This window comes from Charadrius vociferus, unplaced genomic scaffold, assembly GCF_000708025.1.
Source record: "Charadrius vociferus isolate BGI_N301 unplaced genomic scaffold, ASM70802v2 scaffold436, whole genome shotgun sequence".
NCBI classification, from domain to species: domain Eukaryota; kingdom Metazoa; phylum Chordata; class Aves; order Charadriiformes; family Charadriidae; genus Charadrius; species Charadrius vociferus.
Window position 1 is genome coordinate 1,068,176 of NW_009649187.1, and position 17,750 is coordinate 1,085,925.

General features: G+C 36.8%; 1 protein-coding gene across 1 annotated transcript; it reads left to right on the forward strand.

The window, feature by feature from the left end:
* Position 1: 1 nt before the first annotated feature.
* KIF11 (kinesin family member 11) lies at positions 2-16,406 on the forward strand (the record flags this gene model as incomplete). Its single annotated transcript, XM_009888789.1, has 22 exons — positions 2-63; positions 2,985-3,117; positions 3,250-3,347; positions 3,431-3,509; positions 3,848-4,033; positions 4,121-4,245; positions 5,663-5,753; positions 6,052-6,294; positions 6,406-6,501; positions 7,198-7,286; positions 7,700-7,787; positions 8,564-8,752; positions 9,692-9,899; positions 10,183-10,355; positions 10,665-10,787; positions 11,797-11,955; positions 12,358-12,497; positions 13,183-13,462; positions 14,512-14,734; positions 14,990-15,144; positions 15,467-15,583; positions 16,281-16,406. Coding segments are annotated over 22 exons (3,183 nt in total), but the record flags the coding sequence as incomplete, so codon positions are not given.
* Positions 16,407-17,750: the final 1,344 nt, after the last annotated feature.

Sequence of the window (17,750 nt, forward strand, 5' to 3'; positions counted from 1 at the left end):
GGGCGGCGGTAGCGCTAAGAAGGAGGAGAAGGGCAAGAACATCCAGGTGGTGGTGCGGTGCAGGTAAGGCGCGGCGGGCTTCCCTGGGCGAACGTTGGAGGTGGGCCCGCGGGGAGCCGGTGAGGTCCCTCTGGGGCTTGGGTCGGAAAGGTTTGCCGCCGGCCCGTGACAGGGGGCTGACGGGGCGGCGAGCAGCCCGCGGCTCTCCGAGCGTGTCGTTGTTAAAGAGCCAGCCGTGACATCCAGACGGCCCTCGGTACCGCGCTTTGGAACGCCTGTCCGAGGCGTGAATTGTACGCGGTGTGGCGGACCCCTGTCGCCAGCGGAGGGGATCGGCGCTGCCGCAAGATTGACGCTGCTGTGAATAATCTCTTGCATCTTAAAAAGGCAAAACGTTGCAATTCCCTAACTTCATTCAGCGCACACCCAGTATGAAGCTGTGTAGGAAAGTTAAGAAGAGCTAGATGAGAGTTAGTATGACTGCTATTTAAGCCGCTACGATTTAAATAGCTAATAAAACTTTTGCTACAGCTGCTTTTGTCAAACTTCAGTGATACAGGCTCTTCGAATTCGGACAAAAAGCTATGGGGGTCACCTTCTTAAGTAATAACGACCGGCTACCTTGGTCGATGAGATTAATTTATTTTTTTGTATGATATGACAAATTTCATGTACCTTAAAGTTAGGTTCTCTTTGTAATTTTGAGGTGACTTTAAAGACTTGCTCACTGATACTGGATCTTAAATGTTCTTAAAGCGTTGCTTGTTAAAACTATAATACTGTTAAAAATAGTGTTCAAAATACCTTTGGAAGTGGTTTTTTTCTGAGCCAGAACTGCAAATGCTAGATTACATATTATTGTTATTAATGCCTTTTGCAATCATTATATCGTCATGCTTGGAAGTGTGCATTTACAGATGCACAATGAAAAAGAAATTAAAAGCCATTTTCTCTTATTTTTGCAACACAACTGAAGAGCTGATGAAACAAATGTTATCAGATTGTTGAAAATGCTGATGGAAATCAAGGTTATTGCAAAAGAAGAATAACTATCGAAGCAATTGAGTTAGAAACACTGTCAAGAACAATAATTTTCTTTTTCATCTGATTAGTCTCAATTGTTCTGTAATAGCATCACTAAGTATTAGTGTATATTTTAATTAAATACAATGCTCAATATGACAGTAGCATCAGGATAGACCATGGTGTAGTGCTTTGCTTTTATTGCAACTCATAGATTAAGTCCTATGTCAAGATTTAGTCTCTGAACACTAAACATTTTCTAGGTCACCCTTGTTCCTGCCTCTTGTATAGATTTTCTTTTTTAGTATAGAGCTTCAGTGTGTTTGAGCTAGTAAATGTTCCTTCCACCTTTTGTTTTTCTTCTGCATCAGTCAGGTTCTACTTACCTTACAGATAGGTAGATAGATGCAATTGTATTTTGATTCCAAAACCTGATGTGTCTGAGTTCAAACAACGCATTCACCATGCTTTGGTGAATCGTGGCTTTGGAAACTCAAAACGCATATATTAGCATTTTTAATATGCATATTAATATGCTTTATATCTGAGGGGATGAGCCTGTGATCAAATGACACCATGGCATACCAGGTTGCTTGTCTGGTGACAATGGTCTGCATGTATGCTCCAGCCTGGCTGAATTGTTCTTCTACTCTCACAGTTGTGGGCTATTATACTGTAAGACTCCTGCATTTGACTGGTTCACTGTTAATATCATTACAGAGCAGAACATATTCATTGTTCAGCCTCCTACTATTTCAAAAGTCACAAAACTGAAGCTGTAACTTGCCCCTGTGAACAAGATTTTAGTCATCATACGTTGTCACCACTCAGTCTTGCACCAAAGTGTTTCGTGGTCTCATTGGAATCTAACACTTCAGCCTCAGTGCTATATTGAGGAAGAAATGTTAGCCACAAGAGTCAGGAAACTCGAGATGCCATGCGCTTGTGATGTTGGTTTTTTTTTTATTATAATTTAAAGAGACAGCATCTGAAGTGCCTCTAATCTCAAAATATTTTAAATATTGCTAAGATTGTAGTTCTATTTTCAAGTTGACCATCCAGGTCAACTATACAGGCAGCATACACATTCAGTGCAGTAGCACTACTAAATGAGTAATAAAATAGCATTCCATGCTTTAGGTTTTCAATCCGTGGTAATTTCTGTGCTTTTTGGGAGAAATTGTTGCAAATGCTCCTTCAAGGAAAATTGTGTGCACCAGGTTTAAATTAACTTTGTGATGAAACAAAACACTCGCTGTCAAACTTTTATTACACCTCTATTAAACTTTACTTAAAACTCAAAGTAAGAGGTATGTGGACTTTTTCCCCCCCCAATCTAATCTGATGTCTGTCTTACTAAATTCTGTTCACAAATTCTATTCAAATGCGTTAACATTATAAAGGTTCTGGTGTTGCTGTCTACTGTTCTGCTACTAGTAGGGTCTACTAGTATTTCTGGTGCTTTGGAGTGTTCTGCCGTCAGTGCGAGATGTAGGCTTTGTTGCTTGTGTAAATAAAAAAGGAAATTTTTAAAGTTAATTTGTTTGATTCACTATTGCCTTTCATGTGTAAGTTTTTCCTTTTTTTGAAGGCTCTTATTTATGCAACTATTGGGTATGTTTAATCTTCCAACCCCCTGCAATTGAACAATGCAAGTTAGCTGTGTGCATATCTAAATTATCTTAAAAGTGTTTATCAACTTTTTTTAAAAAAAATGTATGTAAACAAACTAAAAGCTGTAGATACTTGATTTCTCCCACAGTGGGCGGAAGGAGAAACAAGGTCTGGAAACTGCCAAATTGCAAGTTTTTCCTTAAAAAATTAAACAAATTAAGAGTTGTGTTCCTTTTGCCTAGTTATACTATTCTGGATCCTTAAACTGAGTGATAGTGCTGCTTTGTCAGTTTATGTTCTTGTTAGCAATGATATCAACCTGATATTCTTAACTCCTGTCTTTTTAGGCCTTTTAATGCTTCAGAACGTAAAGCAAGCTCCTATGCTGTTGTAGACTGTGATCAAGCAAGAAAGGAAGTTAGTGTCCGCACTGGAGGAGTGACAGATAAGACATCAAGAAAGACTTACACATTTGATATGGTAATTGCTGGTTAAGTGGGGTACTGCTAGAAACTACCTAGTACATGTCTCTAATGTGGTCTGATTACTGTACTGTGTGATGCTGTACATTACTGTATGGATAAATGGGATGTATTGTCTTTGCCTCAACAGGTTTTTGGAGCTCAGGCAAAGCAAATTGATGTATACCGGAGTGTGGTGTGTCCCATTTTGGATGAAGTTATTATGGGCTACAACTGTACAGTGTTTGCGTAAGTAAGCCAATAATTATTTTACAGGAAACTTTATTTGAATTTTAGTTTCTTGTTTACAATTTAATTTTTTGTTCTCACAGTTATGGCCAAACTGGTACTGGTAAGACCTTCACAATGGAAGGGGAGCGGTCACCCAATGAGGAATATACTTGGGAAGAGGTATATTTTCACTCCTGAGATTTCTCTTGTCTACTGTAGTTCAAAGTTAGAAATTGCAGAAGGCTAAAGGAAACCTGAAGTTGATGCCTTTCAAATCCTGAAGATGACTTTCTTTAAATGTTTTAAACTAACAAATGGCCTCATTCAGTTATGTAAAAATCAAAACTTTACATCTTTAATGCAAGCATACATGTCTTGGCGATCTTTATGTGGAAGATGATCTTTGTCCGAGGTACTCTTGCTTATATCAACTCAGACTATTTAGCTGAAATTCCACCCTTCCACCCCCAAATCTTTTCAGTACATTTATGTATTAAATACTTCACTTTAATTTATAGGATCCACTAGCAGGTATAATACCCCGTACGTTGCATCAAATATTTGAAAAACTCACAGAGAATGGTACCGAATTTTCAGTGAAAGTCTCTCTTTTGGAAATCTATAATGAGGAGCTTTTTGATCTTCTGAATACTACTCCTGATGTTGGAGAAAGACTGCAGATGTTTGATGACCCTCGAAACAAGGTTAGTGCTGTCTTCCAAAATTTGTTATCTTAAGGCTTTTCAGGACTGTTGAGAGATGTATAATAAGCATGCATTATTTTCTGACAGAGGGGTGTAATTATTAAAGGATTGGAAGAAGTAACTGTACACAACAAAAATGAAGTCTACCAAATCCTGGAAAGGGGTGCAGCAAAAAGAACAACTGCAGCTACTTATATGAATGCATATTCCAGGTACAAATCTTTCCCGTTTCAGAAACTTTGTTTTGTTCTTGTTTTATTAAACAGAATCTTACCAAAGAAGTAAAAGATGTTGAAGCTAGTGCAAACCTGTTGTGATCTTGAGATTATGTATCACGCTTCAGATGGCCAAATGGGGATTAGAAAGCCATAGTTAGAACTTCACATCCTGTGGGGTGATTCTAATAGGTGTATGACTGTACTTGTATTAGACAGGTCAGTTGTCTTTGTTCTAGCTGTTACGGATGATTGTGGGTGTTTTGCCAATCCTGTTTACTAAATAAATTGGTGTAACAGTCTCAAGTATCCTTTCCTCTCTTCACCAGCAGTAGAAAATGATATATTAGGATTTGTTACTGAAGTTGGAATTTCAAAATACTGCTGAGATCTGCTTTTTACAGGTCAACACAAGTCCCTCTTTTGAAACCTCAGCTTCTGAAAACTTGCAAACTGGATTGTGGAAGCTGGGGATAAGATTGAGGGCACTTTTTTGTTTGGCCATGCAGGCTACTTCATATGACTGCAACTTGTAGTCAGAATGTAGTGGAGACACCTTAGTCAAAAATGTCATTGTTCATTACTGATTTCTCGCTCTTGAACTGCAAATGTAGTATCATATGTCAGTGTGAACAAGTAGTGATCCAGTGTTGCAATAAGCAAGGAACACCCTCCCTGTATCATATTTGAAAGATATAACGAGCACATCTGTCTACTGGTGCAAGGAAATGGGTATTTGGCTACCACAGATTAGAACACAGAACTAATTTTATCTGACACTACAGGGAATTTAGAGAATTCATCCTGCCTGAGCTGTTGTTTTATATATGGTCTAACTGGTGTAATTTGCCTATGGTTTTCTATATATGTCAGCTTCCAATTGTAAAAATTTATTAAAGGAATAAGCTCAAGCTAAAATCATCTTAAAATGTACTACTATTTTGAATGAAAACTGAATTGAACTTCTAAATTTTTAATACTGGATTCATCTACTTGCTGATTTTCTTAGCCTGAATAACTAATTTCTTAATCTCATGTTCTGTAAAAATGTTCTTAGTGTATTGACTGAAAAAAAAACTTAAAGCCAGTTTTCTTGATGTATTTGTGAGTTGAGAATGCACAAATGTAAACAAAACCAAAGTGTTTTTCTTGGTTTTGCTTGAGATAAGATAAAATTTACCAGGATTGAATGAGGCAAGCATCATCCAGTTGCTTCATCACTGGTTTTAAGCACAGGGTTCATATGTATGCACACAAAATATAGTTGGTAGAATAGCTTTGTGTATTGAAAATGTGTAAGTTCCAAATGTATTCCCTAAAAAGAGCAGAGATTCCTAACTTGGAGCAGTGACATGTAGCAAGCAGATCATTTGGCTTTAATGGGATGTCTATCTGAAACTGAATTCTTTTACAGCCGTTCCCACTCTGTGTTTTCGATTACCATCCATATGAAAGAAACGACGGTAGAGGGGGAAGAACTTGTTAAAATTGGGAAGCTAAACTTGGTAAGTATTTGAACTAATTGTCATCGATGACATTCTTTAATGAACTAGAGTAATCTGACCTCATTCTCTTGAGAATCTAAGGTGTTTTTTTTCCCCCTACAAGGAGGGGGGGATAATTGTTTTTCATAAAATGACTTGAACTGTATTTGTCACTCTGAGAAACGTGAGTCCCATTTGTCACCCCAGTGTCTCCTTAACAACTCATAAGCTGGTTCATGTGTGTTGTGTTCTGCAACGCTATGGGGCAAGCGTTCTTCAGGGTGATTTGAGACAGAACCATGTCTTTCTTGTCTTTCAGGTTGATCTTGCAGGAAGTGAAAACATTGGTCGTTCAGGGGCAGTTGACAAAAGAGCTCGTGAAGCTGGAAATATCAACCAGTCTCTCCTGACACTAGGAAGGGTTATTACTGCTCTAGTAGAAAGAGCCCCACATATTCCATACAGGGAATCTAAACTCACAAGAATCCTTCAAGACTCTCTTGGAGGACGAACCAAAACATCTATAATTGCCACAGTTTCTCCTGCATCTGTAAATCTTGAGGTAAATTTAAGTCTGAAAATCTATTCCTAAAATAGCTATTATATTTTGCTAATGATACAAAAATGAGTTAACTCCTCAGCTTGACCTAGTGTTACATCCATTTTTTCACAGGAAACATTGAGTACACTGGAGTACGCCCACAGAGCAAAGAACATAATGAACAAGCCTGAAGTTAATCAGAAGCTAACAAAAAAAGCTCTTATTAAGGTAAGCTAGATGTATGTCTTAACAAATTAAGTTACAGGTTAGGTTTCATTGTGTTAAAATAGTTTTTGCAATGCAGGAGTTACAAAGTTGTGGAGAAGCTATAACTAAAGCGGTGCTTTTCTGAGGTGATTTTAGTCACTGAACTGATGCTTTCAAACTAAACTGCTCTAGTGGTACAGTGATAGTCACTTTGCAGATACTGAAGCTGTTGCTGAAAGACTAAAGCTGCATAGAGCAGACTATTGCTACTACCTATGATTCTGTGTATGGATTACCTGTTTACAAGTTAGTGGAGAACCACTAAATGACACTGGATTTTGGTGGGGTTTTTTGTGGACTTGCTGCATTAGCAGCTTCATTCCCTAGGAAGTGTCTGAATTAAAGTAAACTTGTCACTAAGTATGAGCGAAGAGATAAAATAAAGTAGCTGACTGCTACTAAAGAAGCTGCAATTCCCATTGTAAGCTGCTATGTGCAGTCAAGTAGGATTCAAATGGGAGGTTCCAATGCTCTACGTTTATCCAATGGTATGAATTTAAATGGTGCTATACTGAACTTATTTGGAAAAATAAGTGAAGTGCTTTGCTCCCGTGCTTATGCAAAACTTCCATAGAACACTATCTTTATGAAGTATCTGAAGCTAAATCTTGAAAGTAAAGTAGAAATTTTCAGGTTTATGTGTATTTCTTTATGCAGGAATATACTGAAGAGATTGAACGTCTGAAGCGAGACCTTGCTGCTGCACGAGAAAAAAATGGAGTCTATATTTCCCTTGAAAATTATGAGTATGTCTTCAGAATTTCTATAAAATGGCTTCTTCTTTAGAAATTAATTATTACACAGATAGAAGCCTAAAGAGTAGGTTTGCACTGAGGCTTTTGTGTTTATGTGGGATTTACCATAAGCATGGCTGGGATGCAGATTTATACCACGCAGCCTTTCTTTCAATGGAAGCTCATATAGGAGAGCAAACTTAGGTATAGTTTGCTTCCCTTTGTAAGACGGCTAGTTTACACAGAAAGTTTACAATGGAAAATAGTCTTATCCTTTCTGTGTTAAGTGAAAGTTACCTGCTTTTCGTACAAAAGTTACCAATGCTTATTTTTGGAAATTACTAATTCTGTGATATAAAAAACAATAGATAATCCTGAAATCAGGTCTTACTTGACTAATTTGTTTGTTTTAATCCTTGCTTGAGAGCCCTTAATGGGAAGTTGACAGTTCAGGAAGAACAAATTGCGGAGTATATTGACAAAATCGGTGTCATGGAGGAAGAAGTGAAAAGAGTAAGTGACGTTTCTAAACTGTGGCTTAAATCTGCCAAAAAATGAAAAATCTTTGGGGAAGGAGGAAAAAAGTTTGGGCAAAGAACAGTCTGAAGAGTTTTTGTTCTTAAAGTTCCCTAATTAGTCAAGAGTGGAAGCTTCCTAATACTTGAAGTTAGGAAGTTGAAATATCATATATGAAGTTGCAAGATGCAATGTTTATTTTTTAAAGCTGTTCTAATGTCTAGCACTTTACCTTTAATTTGCTTTTCTGGGTTTTCAGAAAAAACATGCTTGTAAAATAGCATCATCTTAGTTGACAGGTATCTGCTTAGGAGCAAAGAATGAAGGGAGAGAGGAGACGGTGATGAGCTCCCATTAACAAAGTACACAGAAAATGCGAGCTTCCTTTTTAAAAGAAATGCAGATATTACTTTGCTGGAATGTGTAACTACTCTGTTTAATCAGCTTTACTGACTTCTTCATCCTATCTGCTTAGGTTTTCTTAGTGTGGTTTTGTTTCTTGTGCTGTAACGGTTGTTTGGCTTTGTGGTTTGAGTAGGGGAGCAAGGTATTATTACAGTGAAAATGGTGTTGGTTTGTGATATTTTCAGTGAATACAGAGATTACACAAATCTATAGTCTAGGTTTAAGACCTCTGAGCCTTGCAAGTGAAACTACAATGGTAGATGACAACTTGCCTTCTGGTATTGTGACATAATTTGAGAGAAGTAAAGCGGGACTGTTGAACTTATAAAAAGCAGTGTTGCCCTATTGATGTTTGTCTTCCGCTTCAGATCACTGAACTATTCACAGTTAGTAAAAATGAACTGGAACAGTGTAAAACAGATCTGCAAATCAAGGAGAAAGAACTGGAAGAAACACAAAAAGATCTGCAAGAAACCAAGGTTCATCTGGCTGAAGAAGAATATGTGGTTTCAGTTTTGGAAAACACTGAACAAAAACTTCACAGCACAGCTAGCAAGGTTGTCACAGTTCTTGCATCTAACTGTAACAGTAGCTTCCCGCGTTTAGGAGTTTCATGGGCTGTTCAAGGAAATTGTTGCTAAAGCATGGAGTGTGACAAAACCTGAATTTAAGATGGAAAACTAGGATTAGCTCTCCATAAATTATATTATGATGAAAAGCTACTAAAGATTGCGGGACTTTCTCTGTGGTAATACTGGCAGTTGAATGCTAAACATGCTGGTTGGTCTGGAGCTACCTTTCCTTCAGGCCAGCTTGTGACAAGAGTTCCAGTGCTTTGCAGTATCTATTGTCATGATTTGTTTTGCTGAATGAGTAGTTTTCTTTACTAGAAACTTATGGCTGACCCTACAAAAGAGCAAGTTATATCTATAACTGGGGTAGAAAAACAGGAAAAACTTTGCAGATATATGTGCAGTAATTTACACTCGCTGAGTGAATAATGAAAACTGTTGCCCTGTCACCTCTATATTTTAAAGTACAGTTTTGATATGTTTGTAGATTGGTTATAATTACCAAAACTGACTTGATGTGGGGAGGGAGAGTGTCCTGCTAACTAGTACTGGAACCCTCTTGCTTGAGGACTATTAAAGAATATATTTACTGTCAAATCTTTCAGAAAAAGTTGAAGTGGTCAGGAATTTTTTTGTTAGTATTCTGTGATAAATGATATCTTAATTCCTTAAATACTGAGGATGTCCTTTATTAATGCTTTAATTTCAAAGTCAGAAGGAATCATCTCTAGTAGGTAACTTTTTCCTGTGTTCTAAGACTATAAATGACATACCAGGATTAAGAACAGGTATAATTTGATGATACCTGTCTTTCTAGGGACATAACTTCTCTGTTAACTCAGAACTGCAGTTGCTTTTCCTTATAGAATGTATGCTTGACTTATTGTTTAAAGACTGACTAAAATAACTTTAAAAAAATTATAGTTACTTAGTACAGTTGAAGAAACTACAAAAGATGTATCTGGTCTGCATGCGAAACTGGATCGTAAGAAGGCTGTTGATCAACACAATGCTATCATCCAAAATACATTTGCAGGACAAATGAATGTTTTGTTCAATAAAACACCAGATTCAGTTAGCGAAAACAGTTTGAAGCAGCAACAGATGTTGACATCTTACACAAATTTTATAGGTAAGTGTAATATTTACATCAGTATGTTATCCTGAATTTGTGCAACCGTGGTTCCAAAGACTGTTTCCTAAAACAGATCTGTTGTAGTAAGTGGAAGAGGCTTTATTTTAAGCAATATGTAATGATTACAGTTGCACCAGTAATAAGGTATCTGGGGTGATCAACAGCTTTCTTGTGCTGTAAGAGGCAATAAGGCAATAAGCAATAAAAAGAGTTCCTATCTTACAGTGGAACTTTTTTTAAAAAAAAAAAAATTTGTAACACTTCTTGATTTCTTTTGTAGGTGAACTTCTGTCTACCAGTTCTTCTGCAGCTAATATTCTTGCATCAGTTGTATCAGCATCTTTCGCCTCTGTTAAAGAATTGGTGTCTACTGAAGTTTCTCACCTGTCTGAAAAAATAACACAACATGAGAATCTATCACTTGATTGTAAAGCTGAGCTGCTGAGACTAATTGTTAGTAAATTCATATACTCTTATGTTACTTAAAATATGAAACTATTCTTGATCAAAAGGGGTTCTGTAAATATTGTGTAGGGGTTTTTTTTCTGATGTTCTCTACCTGTCTGTGCTTCAGCACTTGACCATGATTATGTCCCTCCCTACTTCCCCTCCCATGTCACCTCTACAAGCTGTCATGTACTATATAGGAAATACTGCAATAGCAGAGTACATGGGTATGTATATGGATAGCTTTTTACAAATGTAGATGAAGGAACAATCATATCCTGTTTTACTTTTTCTTTTTTTTACCACTGTTCATAGGAGGAACATACATCTGGATTAGGAAGAGCATTAAATAGCTTGACACCAATGGTAGAATTTGTCTTGGGGCTAAACAGTCAGTTTCAGATTAACATGAAGAAATATTCTGCTGTGACTGACAAGGTAATGCACATAACTTGTCTCTTACCTTGTGCTCTTCTATTTTATTTAATTTACAGGTAACCCTTAGGTGATTTTTCTGCAGTGTCAGAGAGTTTCCACTTCTGGTCTGTCCTTTTCTCCTTTATTCTGTCCCATGAGTTCTACCTTTAAGCTGTTTCTTTCAGACTTCTTTTCCACTTCTGTATGTGGTGTGTATGCTTGTTACCTATATTGGTACAACTGCTCACCTAAATGCCAAAGAAGAATGGTAAACCATGGATGCTTAAAGCTATAGGTAACAAATATTTGATAAGATCCTTAATACAGTCTCTCCTGTATTTTAGAAATCTAAAATAACCAACTTAGAGGAGTCTTATCAATCCCAATTTCTCCTGCTGTCATACCAAACTTTCTCCATAGTCACTTTGGTTCCGGGGGAATGCGATGCTGTATCTTGTTAACAATAGCCATAAGTGCAGACAACACTGCGCTTATTAAAAAAAAAAAAAGTCCTATGCTTTAGTTCTAGTCTGTCTCATGATTTTTATGTAGAACTGCAGCCTTACTCTTTCATTCCTTTTTTTGCATTTTATCAAAAAATAAAATCTTTGTTCCTGGTTACCTGATGCTCTGACTGAAAAATTTCTCCCTTCTGTCAATTACGACTCATGTGACATCAACTCCTCTTGTCTAGAGGCTTTTTATTGGCTTTCAGGCTTGAAACAAATAGTCCATGGCTTATCAGCTCTTGCTTGTTGTTCTTCTCTTAACCAAGTACCATGTTTGTGTCTTCCTATTTTGTCTACCTCACATGCCAAATTTTGTCTTTGGAAAAATGCACACCAAGTTCTGCTCTGTAATTGCAGATTGCTCCAAGTGTTATTTTCCACCTTTTATGCACAATACTTTATTAGTGTCTTTGACAATTTCCTTGGGGTACAGTTTGTTTCTATATGAATCGTGCTAGGGAAAAGTATCCAGTTCTTACCTAAAGACAAATATCTCACTTTAAATAAAACTTTTTTCAAAGATGGAGGGTCATAAAAAGGAAATGGATACCTTCTTCGGAGATCTTTCTCTCACTCTGAAAAAATTACATGAAGAAACGGCCAGTGTTTTTGCTCAGCTTCAGAATGATTGTGAGAATTTGAAAGAAGAAGTGGAAATGTCGAGGTTGGCACATACAAAGGTATCCTTAGAGTAAGAAGAAATCCTAACACCGAGTGTGATTGGTTGCTTTGATTTAAACTTTTTGTAGCAGTAAACTGTTGTACTTGCTTCAGAAGAAATGTTAGGACAGTAACTTGATGATCCTTATTCTTTTCAGCCTTTGTTGGGCTGCTTTAAGAAGCTTATGTAGGAAGGTAACAAAAAAATTTACCCTTGCTCAGAGTATGTCCAGTATATCTGCCTTTACGTATATCTCTGAAAGCAAAGTGTCTATATTTTCTCTACGCAAAAATTGTACTTTCAGATTTAGAATGACAAAGCTCTTTTATTTGCTGCATTTTTTAAAAAAAAAAGCATTCAAGTACCCTTTAAGAATCTTAAAGATCAGAATAACTGAAATGCATGACATTTTTCTTTATAGAGTGCAGCTGAATTAATGTCCTCGCTGCAAAGCCAGCTTGACCTGTTTGCTCAGCAGACTCAGAAGAACTTAAGTAATGTACTCGCAAAAAATGGAAGCTTGAAGACAAGCATCGCTGCTGTGCAAGAAAATGTTCACTTGTAAGGAGCAGATTAATTTTGGTGTATAGTGATGCAAGATAAACCTATGTATGAAGAGGACTGCAAAATAGATGCTCTTCGTATTTATATGCTTATAAAGTCTTCTGGACAAGACTGTTAAAGCTGGGTTCTGCCACAGAATGTAGATCATAGTTCACCTTTCCTTAGAGTAAAAGGTAGCTCTACAAGGCTTTTCCTCAAACTTGTCTCTTGAGCATATTGCAGATAAGAGACCGTGGTTTTGGGAGCAGTATACTGATGAATAGCCCTTAGTATGGCTGGACTTCAGAACATCGTACCATAAAGGCTTAGCTTGAAGTATAGTAGTGTGTCTATCGCAGCATGCTTCATTCAGTTGCAGACTGAGTAACTAAGGTCTTGCCAAAGTTGTTGGGGTTTAGTTTGTGGGGTTTTGTGGGGTGGGGGTGGTGTTGGATTGGGTTTGGTGGTGGTTTGTTGTTTGGTTGGTTTTGTTGTGTGTTTTTTTTTTTTAAGGGATTTAACAAACCTACTGTTCAAAGTGCTGCAATTCATAAATTTAGTAAATAGAGCCACAACATTATAATTAACTGGTTTGATAGAACCACACTACTTCACTGGTTCTGGTCTCAAATATTTCTAAATGTAGAATGTGTTAAAATCCACCTTTCAAAATCTCTGAGCTGTTACAAATATGTTGTTACAGGAAAACTACAGACCTAGTCAGCAGTGCAACTTCCAATCACAGCAAATTTATTGCATCTCTGGATAACTTCTCTCAAGAGCTCAGGATCATAAATGCTGAAAACAAGGTGATGCTGGAAGAATCCACTGACCACTGTCAAAAGCTTCTCAGCAATCTCAACAACGTGTCTCAGGATACTGATAAATGGGGTGAATTTACAACTGCTCAGATAGTCGACTTTTCCAATCAGCAGCTATTGTCCTTCAATGATGAGAAACAGCAACTTCAGTGTTTACAAAAGGTACCTATAGTCATTTGTAGTCTAATACAATGTTCTGAAATAAACATTTACGGTAGAATTTGTAGGGGAAACAAGTTCTCACTTATAGTAAGAACAATTTTTTTTTTTTTTTAATCACAGCAGACTCATGTTACTCAGCTTAAGTAGATGCAATTAGAGGAAATTAAAAGCTTAATTTAAGAGAAAGACTTTGAACTAAAAGTGCAAATAACCTCAAAAAATGGTGTCTTGATTAATCCCATGTGGTTAACTTCCATGTGTAATTTGGGCTTTTTACATCTTTTTAGTAGTATATATCTCTAATTCTAAAGCTTTGTCTACCAGTAATGTCCCTGGGAGATTTGCATAATGATCAAATACAGACTGTATTCTGGAGGATGCAAATTAATTTATTGGTCAGATGAATTACCGTTATGGGAGAAAGCATTCATTTTGGGTATCTGCTAGTTCTGGTGCCTTATCTGAGATTTTTTTTTTATTTCCATCACAAACTTTACTTCCCACCCTTCTTGTTTTATTGTTCTAATGGATAATGAAATAGGTAAATCCAACATTTTGCCAACTTTCAGAAAAAAAAAAGCTTTTAAAAACACTTGCAGTCTCAAGACACCCTTGTATCTGTTATACCTACTGAACCTTACAGAAGTTTCATTCCAATGGGAATGGCTAAAAGTACATTTTCTTTCTTTATCCCTACAAATAGATAAAGTCTCTAGTGCTTGTAGGATTTTCACTTTCATTTGAATATCCTAATTCTGTGCAGGGTTGTGTATAGAAGCATGAGGAGTCTGATCTGAACCAGATGGCATCATCTTTTTTTCTTATGAGTAGCTTTCTAAAATGATCATACTTTCTAAGAAACTGACTCTCTTCTGAAGATAGTTCTCGAAATGAGAGTGTAAAACTAGCACTGAAACTTCTCAATTTGAGGTCTCAGTTGTTTCGTTTCAGGTCATGTCACTAATCATGCACCACATCTTAGAAAAGAGGCCATAACCTTACCTTTCCTGTTAACTTGATGTTCTTGGTTGTTTTTGTTTTGTTTTCAGAAAAATGAAGAAAACTGTGATAAAGCAATAGCTGAAATTGCTGACCATATTGGTAGACAAAAGGCTGCTGAGGAGAAGGTACTAAATGGCCTTCTTGATCAGATAAAGGTTGATCAGGAGATACTTCTGGAGCAGAAGCTGGCACTTAATGAGGAAGCACAACATGGACTGCTGCAGGTTAATGGTTTCCTGCAAGAGGATCTTAAAGTGGATATTCCAACAGGTATTTAAAGTAGGTTGGGGACAGAATGGTCTCACAGCAAGCTATTTGAGTTGCAGAATTAATTCATAAGTGAAGGTTAATGGGGACATAATATAACAAGCAGCCTTACACCTTTTTTAAGGTGCATGCTAAGAATGATGACTGAACAAAGCATGATTTCTGTATTTAGTTAATGTAAAATCGAGGATCTGTAATTAAAGCAAATGCTGAAAGTGTTTAATAGTGCCTTTCATTAGTGTACAATCTTCATTAAAGGGACAACTCCACAGAGAAGAGACTACTACTATCCAGTCACACTTGTGAGAACAGAACCCCGAGAACTTCTTCTAGAGCAATTAAGGCAAAATCAATCAAAGCTTGATGCTATGCTAAACAGCGTGACAAAGGAGGCAGAGGATAATGCTGATCAGGTAGGTGTGTGAGTGGCAAATGAGGCTCTCCAATGAAGATTTCACATCTTTAGGAGCTTTTTCATGTCATTGTGGAGAGTGTACTAGAACCCCAGTGTTGTTGCAGCCTTTGTATTTTACAGGGTACTGGGAGTTAAGTGTACTGAGCCTTTGACAAAACCAATACCTTGAAAAATAAGAGAAGATATTAATAATTTAGAAACTTTCATTTCTGTTTTTCAAAAATGCAAGTGCTGTGACTTTTATAGATCTGATCGTGCTTAGTACATTCACCTAGGAAATTCAGACATTAAATACATTTTTCTGAAAACTTCTCTTTTAGGACCTGTTGGAAGAGGAGGAAGGGTTTGAAGAATCCAATGAAAGCCTTGCTAGTGACAAATCCTTAGTGGATGCAAACATATGCTGCCATGCAAGTGGCGGCATTCCCTTTTTTCAGGTAACTTCCACAGATACTCTAAACAGCTGTGTATTTAAGAGTGAAGGAAAATTTATTGTTCCGTAATAGTGCTGTAGTCTAAAGTCCCTTACTATATTACTAGACTGTGTAGTCTCACAACTTCTTTAAATGCTGTAGAATATGCTTTGTAAACTTGAGCTAAAATAACAGCAGATTCTGATAACAGTTAACAGCAGATAAAATTATGCAAATTTCTGTCAAGCTGGACAGACAGTAGAAAACTCCTCAGCAAATAATCCTGCATAAAAGTCATAATTTGCTAGACATAAATACATGTGTTTTAATGGAAAAGTTGAAATTAGATGTGGAATATTTTCTTAGAGGCTAGACAGAAATGTTAACATTCTTGATTCTTCACTGATTTTTTTTTTTTCTTTCCTCCTTCGTTTTGACCCTCTTGCTCTACCAATGTATCAGTGTAAATCCCTGGTATATTAGGGTTGGGTTTGGCTTGGAGGGGTGGAGGGGGAGTGTATTTACTTGCCATGGATTCCTTAAAAGTAGCTGTTGAACTTCCAGATATCTACAATAAATCTCTTTAGTAAATGCAATGTTAGGAACCTTTTTCAGGAGTTCTAGCAACTTTTTTTTTCTCAGAACACTGTATACTGCATTGTACATGAATCTTTAATTTCTTTGTATTCTCTTAACATTGGGTATTTTCTTTAAATCCCAGCACAAAAGGAGTCACAAAAAGGATAAAGAGAACAAAACTGCAGCTACAGTGGAGAAGAACAAAATAGAGGATATGACAGAACAGTTTCTTCCCAAATCTAAGCCTCCTTTAAGATCACTGAACTAAGACACATCTACTGCAAATCCTTATTTTGAAATACTTATGTCCAATTGTCTACTGAGCCATAACTTTCATTGGTTATTCTCAGTCTTTGTATATAATGTATATTGATGCAAAGTTGGATCAAAAGATTGGCCTGCCAGGTGTCCTGACTCTGTCCCATTTTTATATGCTGTAGCTTGCAAAGTATTAACAGACTTTTTTTTAAAAAAAAAAAAAAACCAAAAAAAAAACCACAAAAAACCACAAACAAAACCCCCTGCAGATTATGGTGCTGTATGTTAAATAGATTTTTATGTTGTCAAATAAGAGATCCTTTTCTGTTTCTCAGAAGACTTTAAACAAAGCAGAAAGGGATGTGGAAAAATGCTTTGTCAGCATTACCAACTACCATTTTATTTTTTAATTAACTGTAAATAAGTTCTGGTTTTGTACCTGCTTTTTGGTCTGATTCCTGTTTCTATGAAGTAGATAACTCTCTTTTGACTGGGAATCTTCAAATAAATCATTGATTACATGGAAAAAAAAAAGTATAAGCCCCTCCCTCAGAGTAAAACATGCTTATGTGACTTTCTTTTATTACCAGGTTTAATTTAGCTAAAACATTAGCATCTATATCATAAGTCCCTCCCTTATTTCCTAGTAGACAATAGCTTTATTTCACTGCCTCTTCAGTATATGAACCACTTCTGGGGTTTGGGTTGTTTTGTTTTTTTTTTTTCGTTTGTTTTGAACCACACTGTTGTTATCTTCCTCTTAACCTGCAGCTGTGATGTGTTGGCTTGGATGTGATGTTGTCAGCCACAGCTTACGTATTGTAAACTAGCAGCATTTCTTTTAGTATGTAGATACTTAACATTAAAACATGCAAACCTGGTTACAAATGCAGCTCCTATGTTGTATAATGACAGTGAATTTCCAGTAATTGACAGTAGTATTTGACCAGCTGTTTGTTTCATGCTGCTTACCTGAAAACTTGATGTGCTAAAAAAGCAGATGAATAGGATTATGACAGGAGTGGGGAGAGACTGGAAGGCAACCTTAACTTACATTGAAGCACTATTCTTAGCTAATTGCCAAAGCATGATTTAAGAGTTTGTTCATTTTTCTATATCTAGTTTGCAGGCTTAAGTTGATCTTTCTTCAAGTGTCTGGTCCATATGTCTGTTTGTCTTTGAGCAAGTATGCCAACTAGATACACTTTGGACACCATTCAGACAGCACATTGCAGTCCTGCCGATAGAGACAGAAAGACATAATTTGAAGTGTGCCCTTGCACTGATTCTCTGAACTTTATCATGATATAGACCATTAATCAGTTCTGTTTGTCTGAAACATCTATCTTGCCTC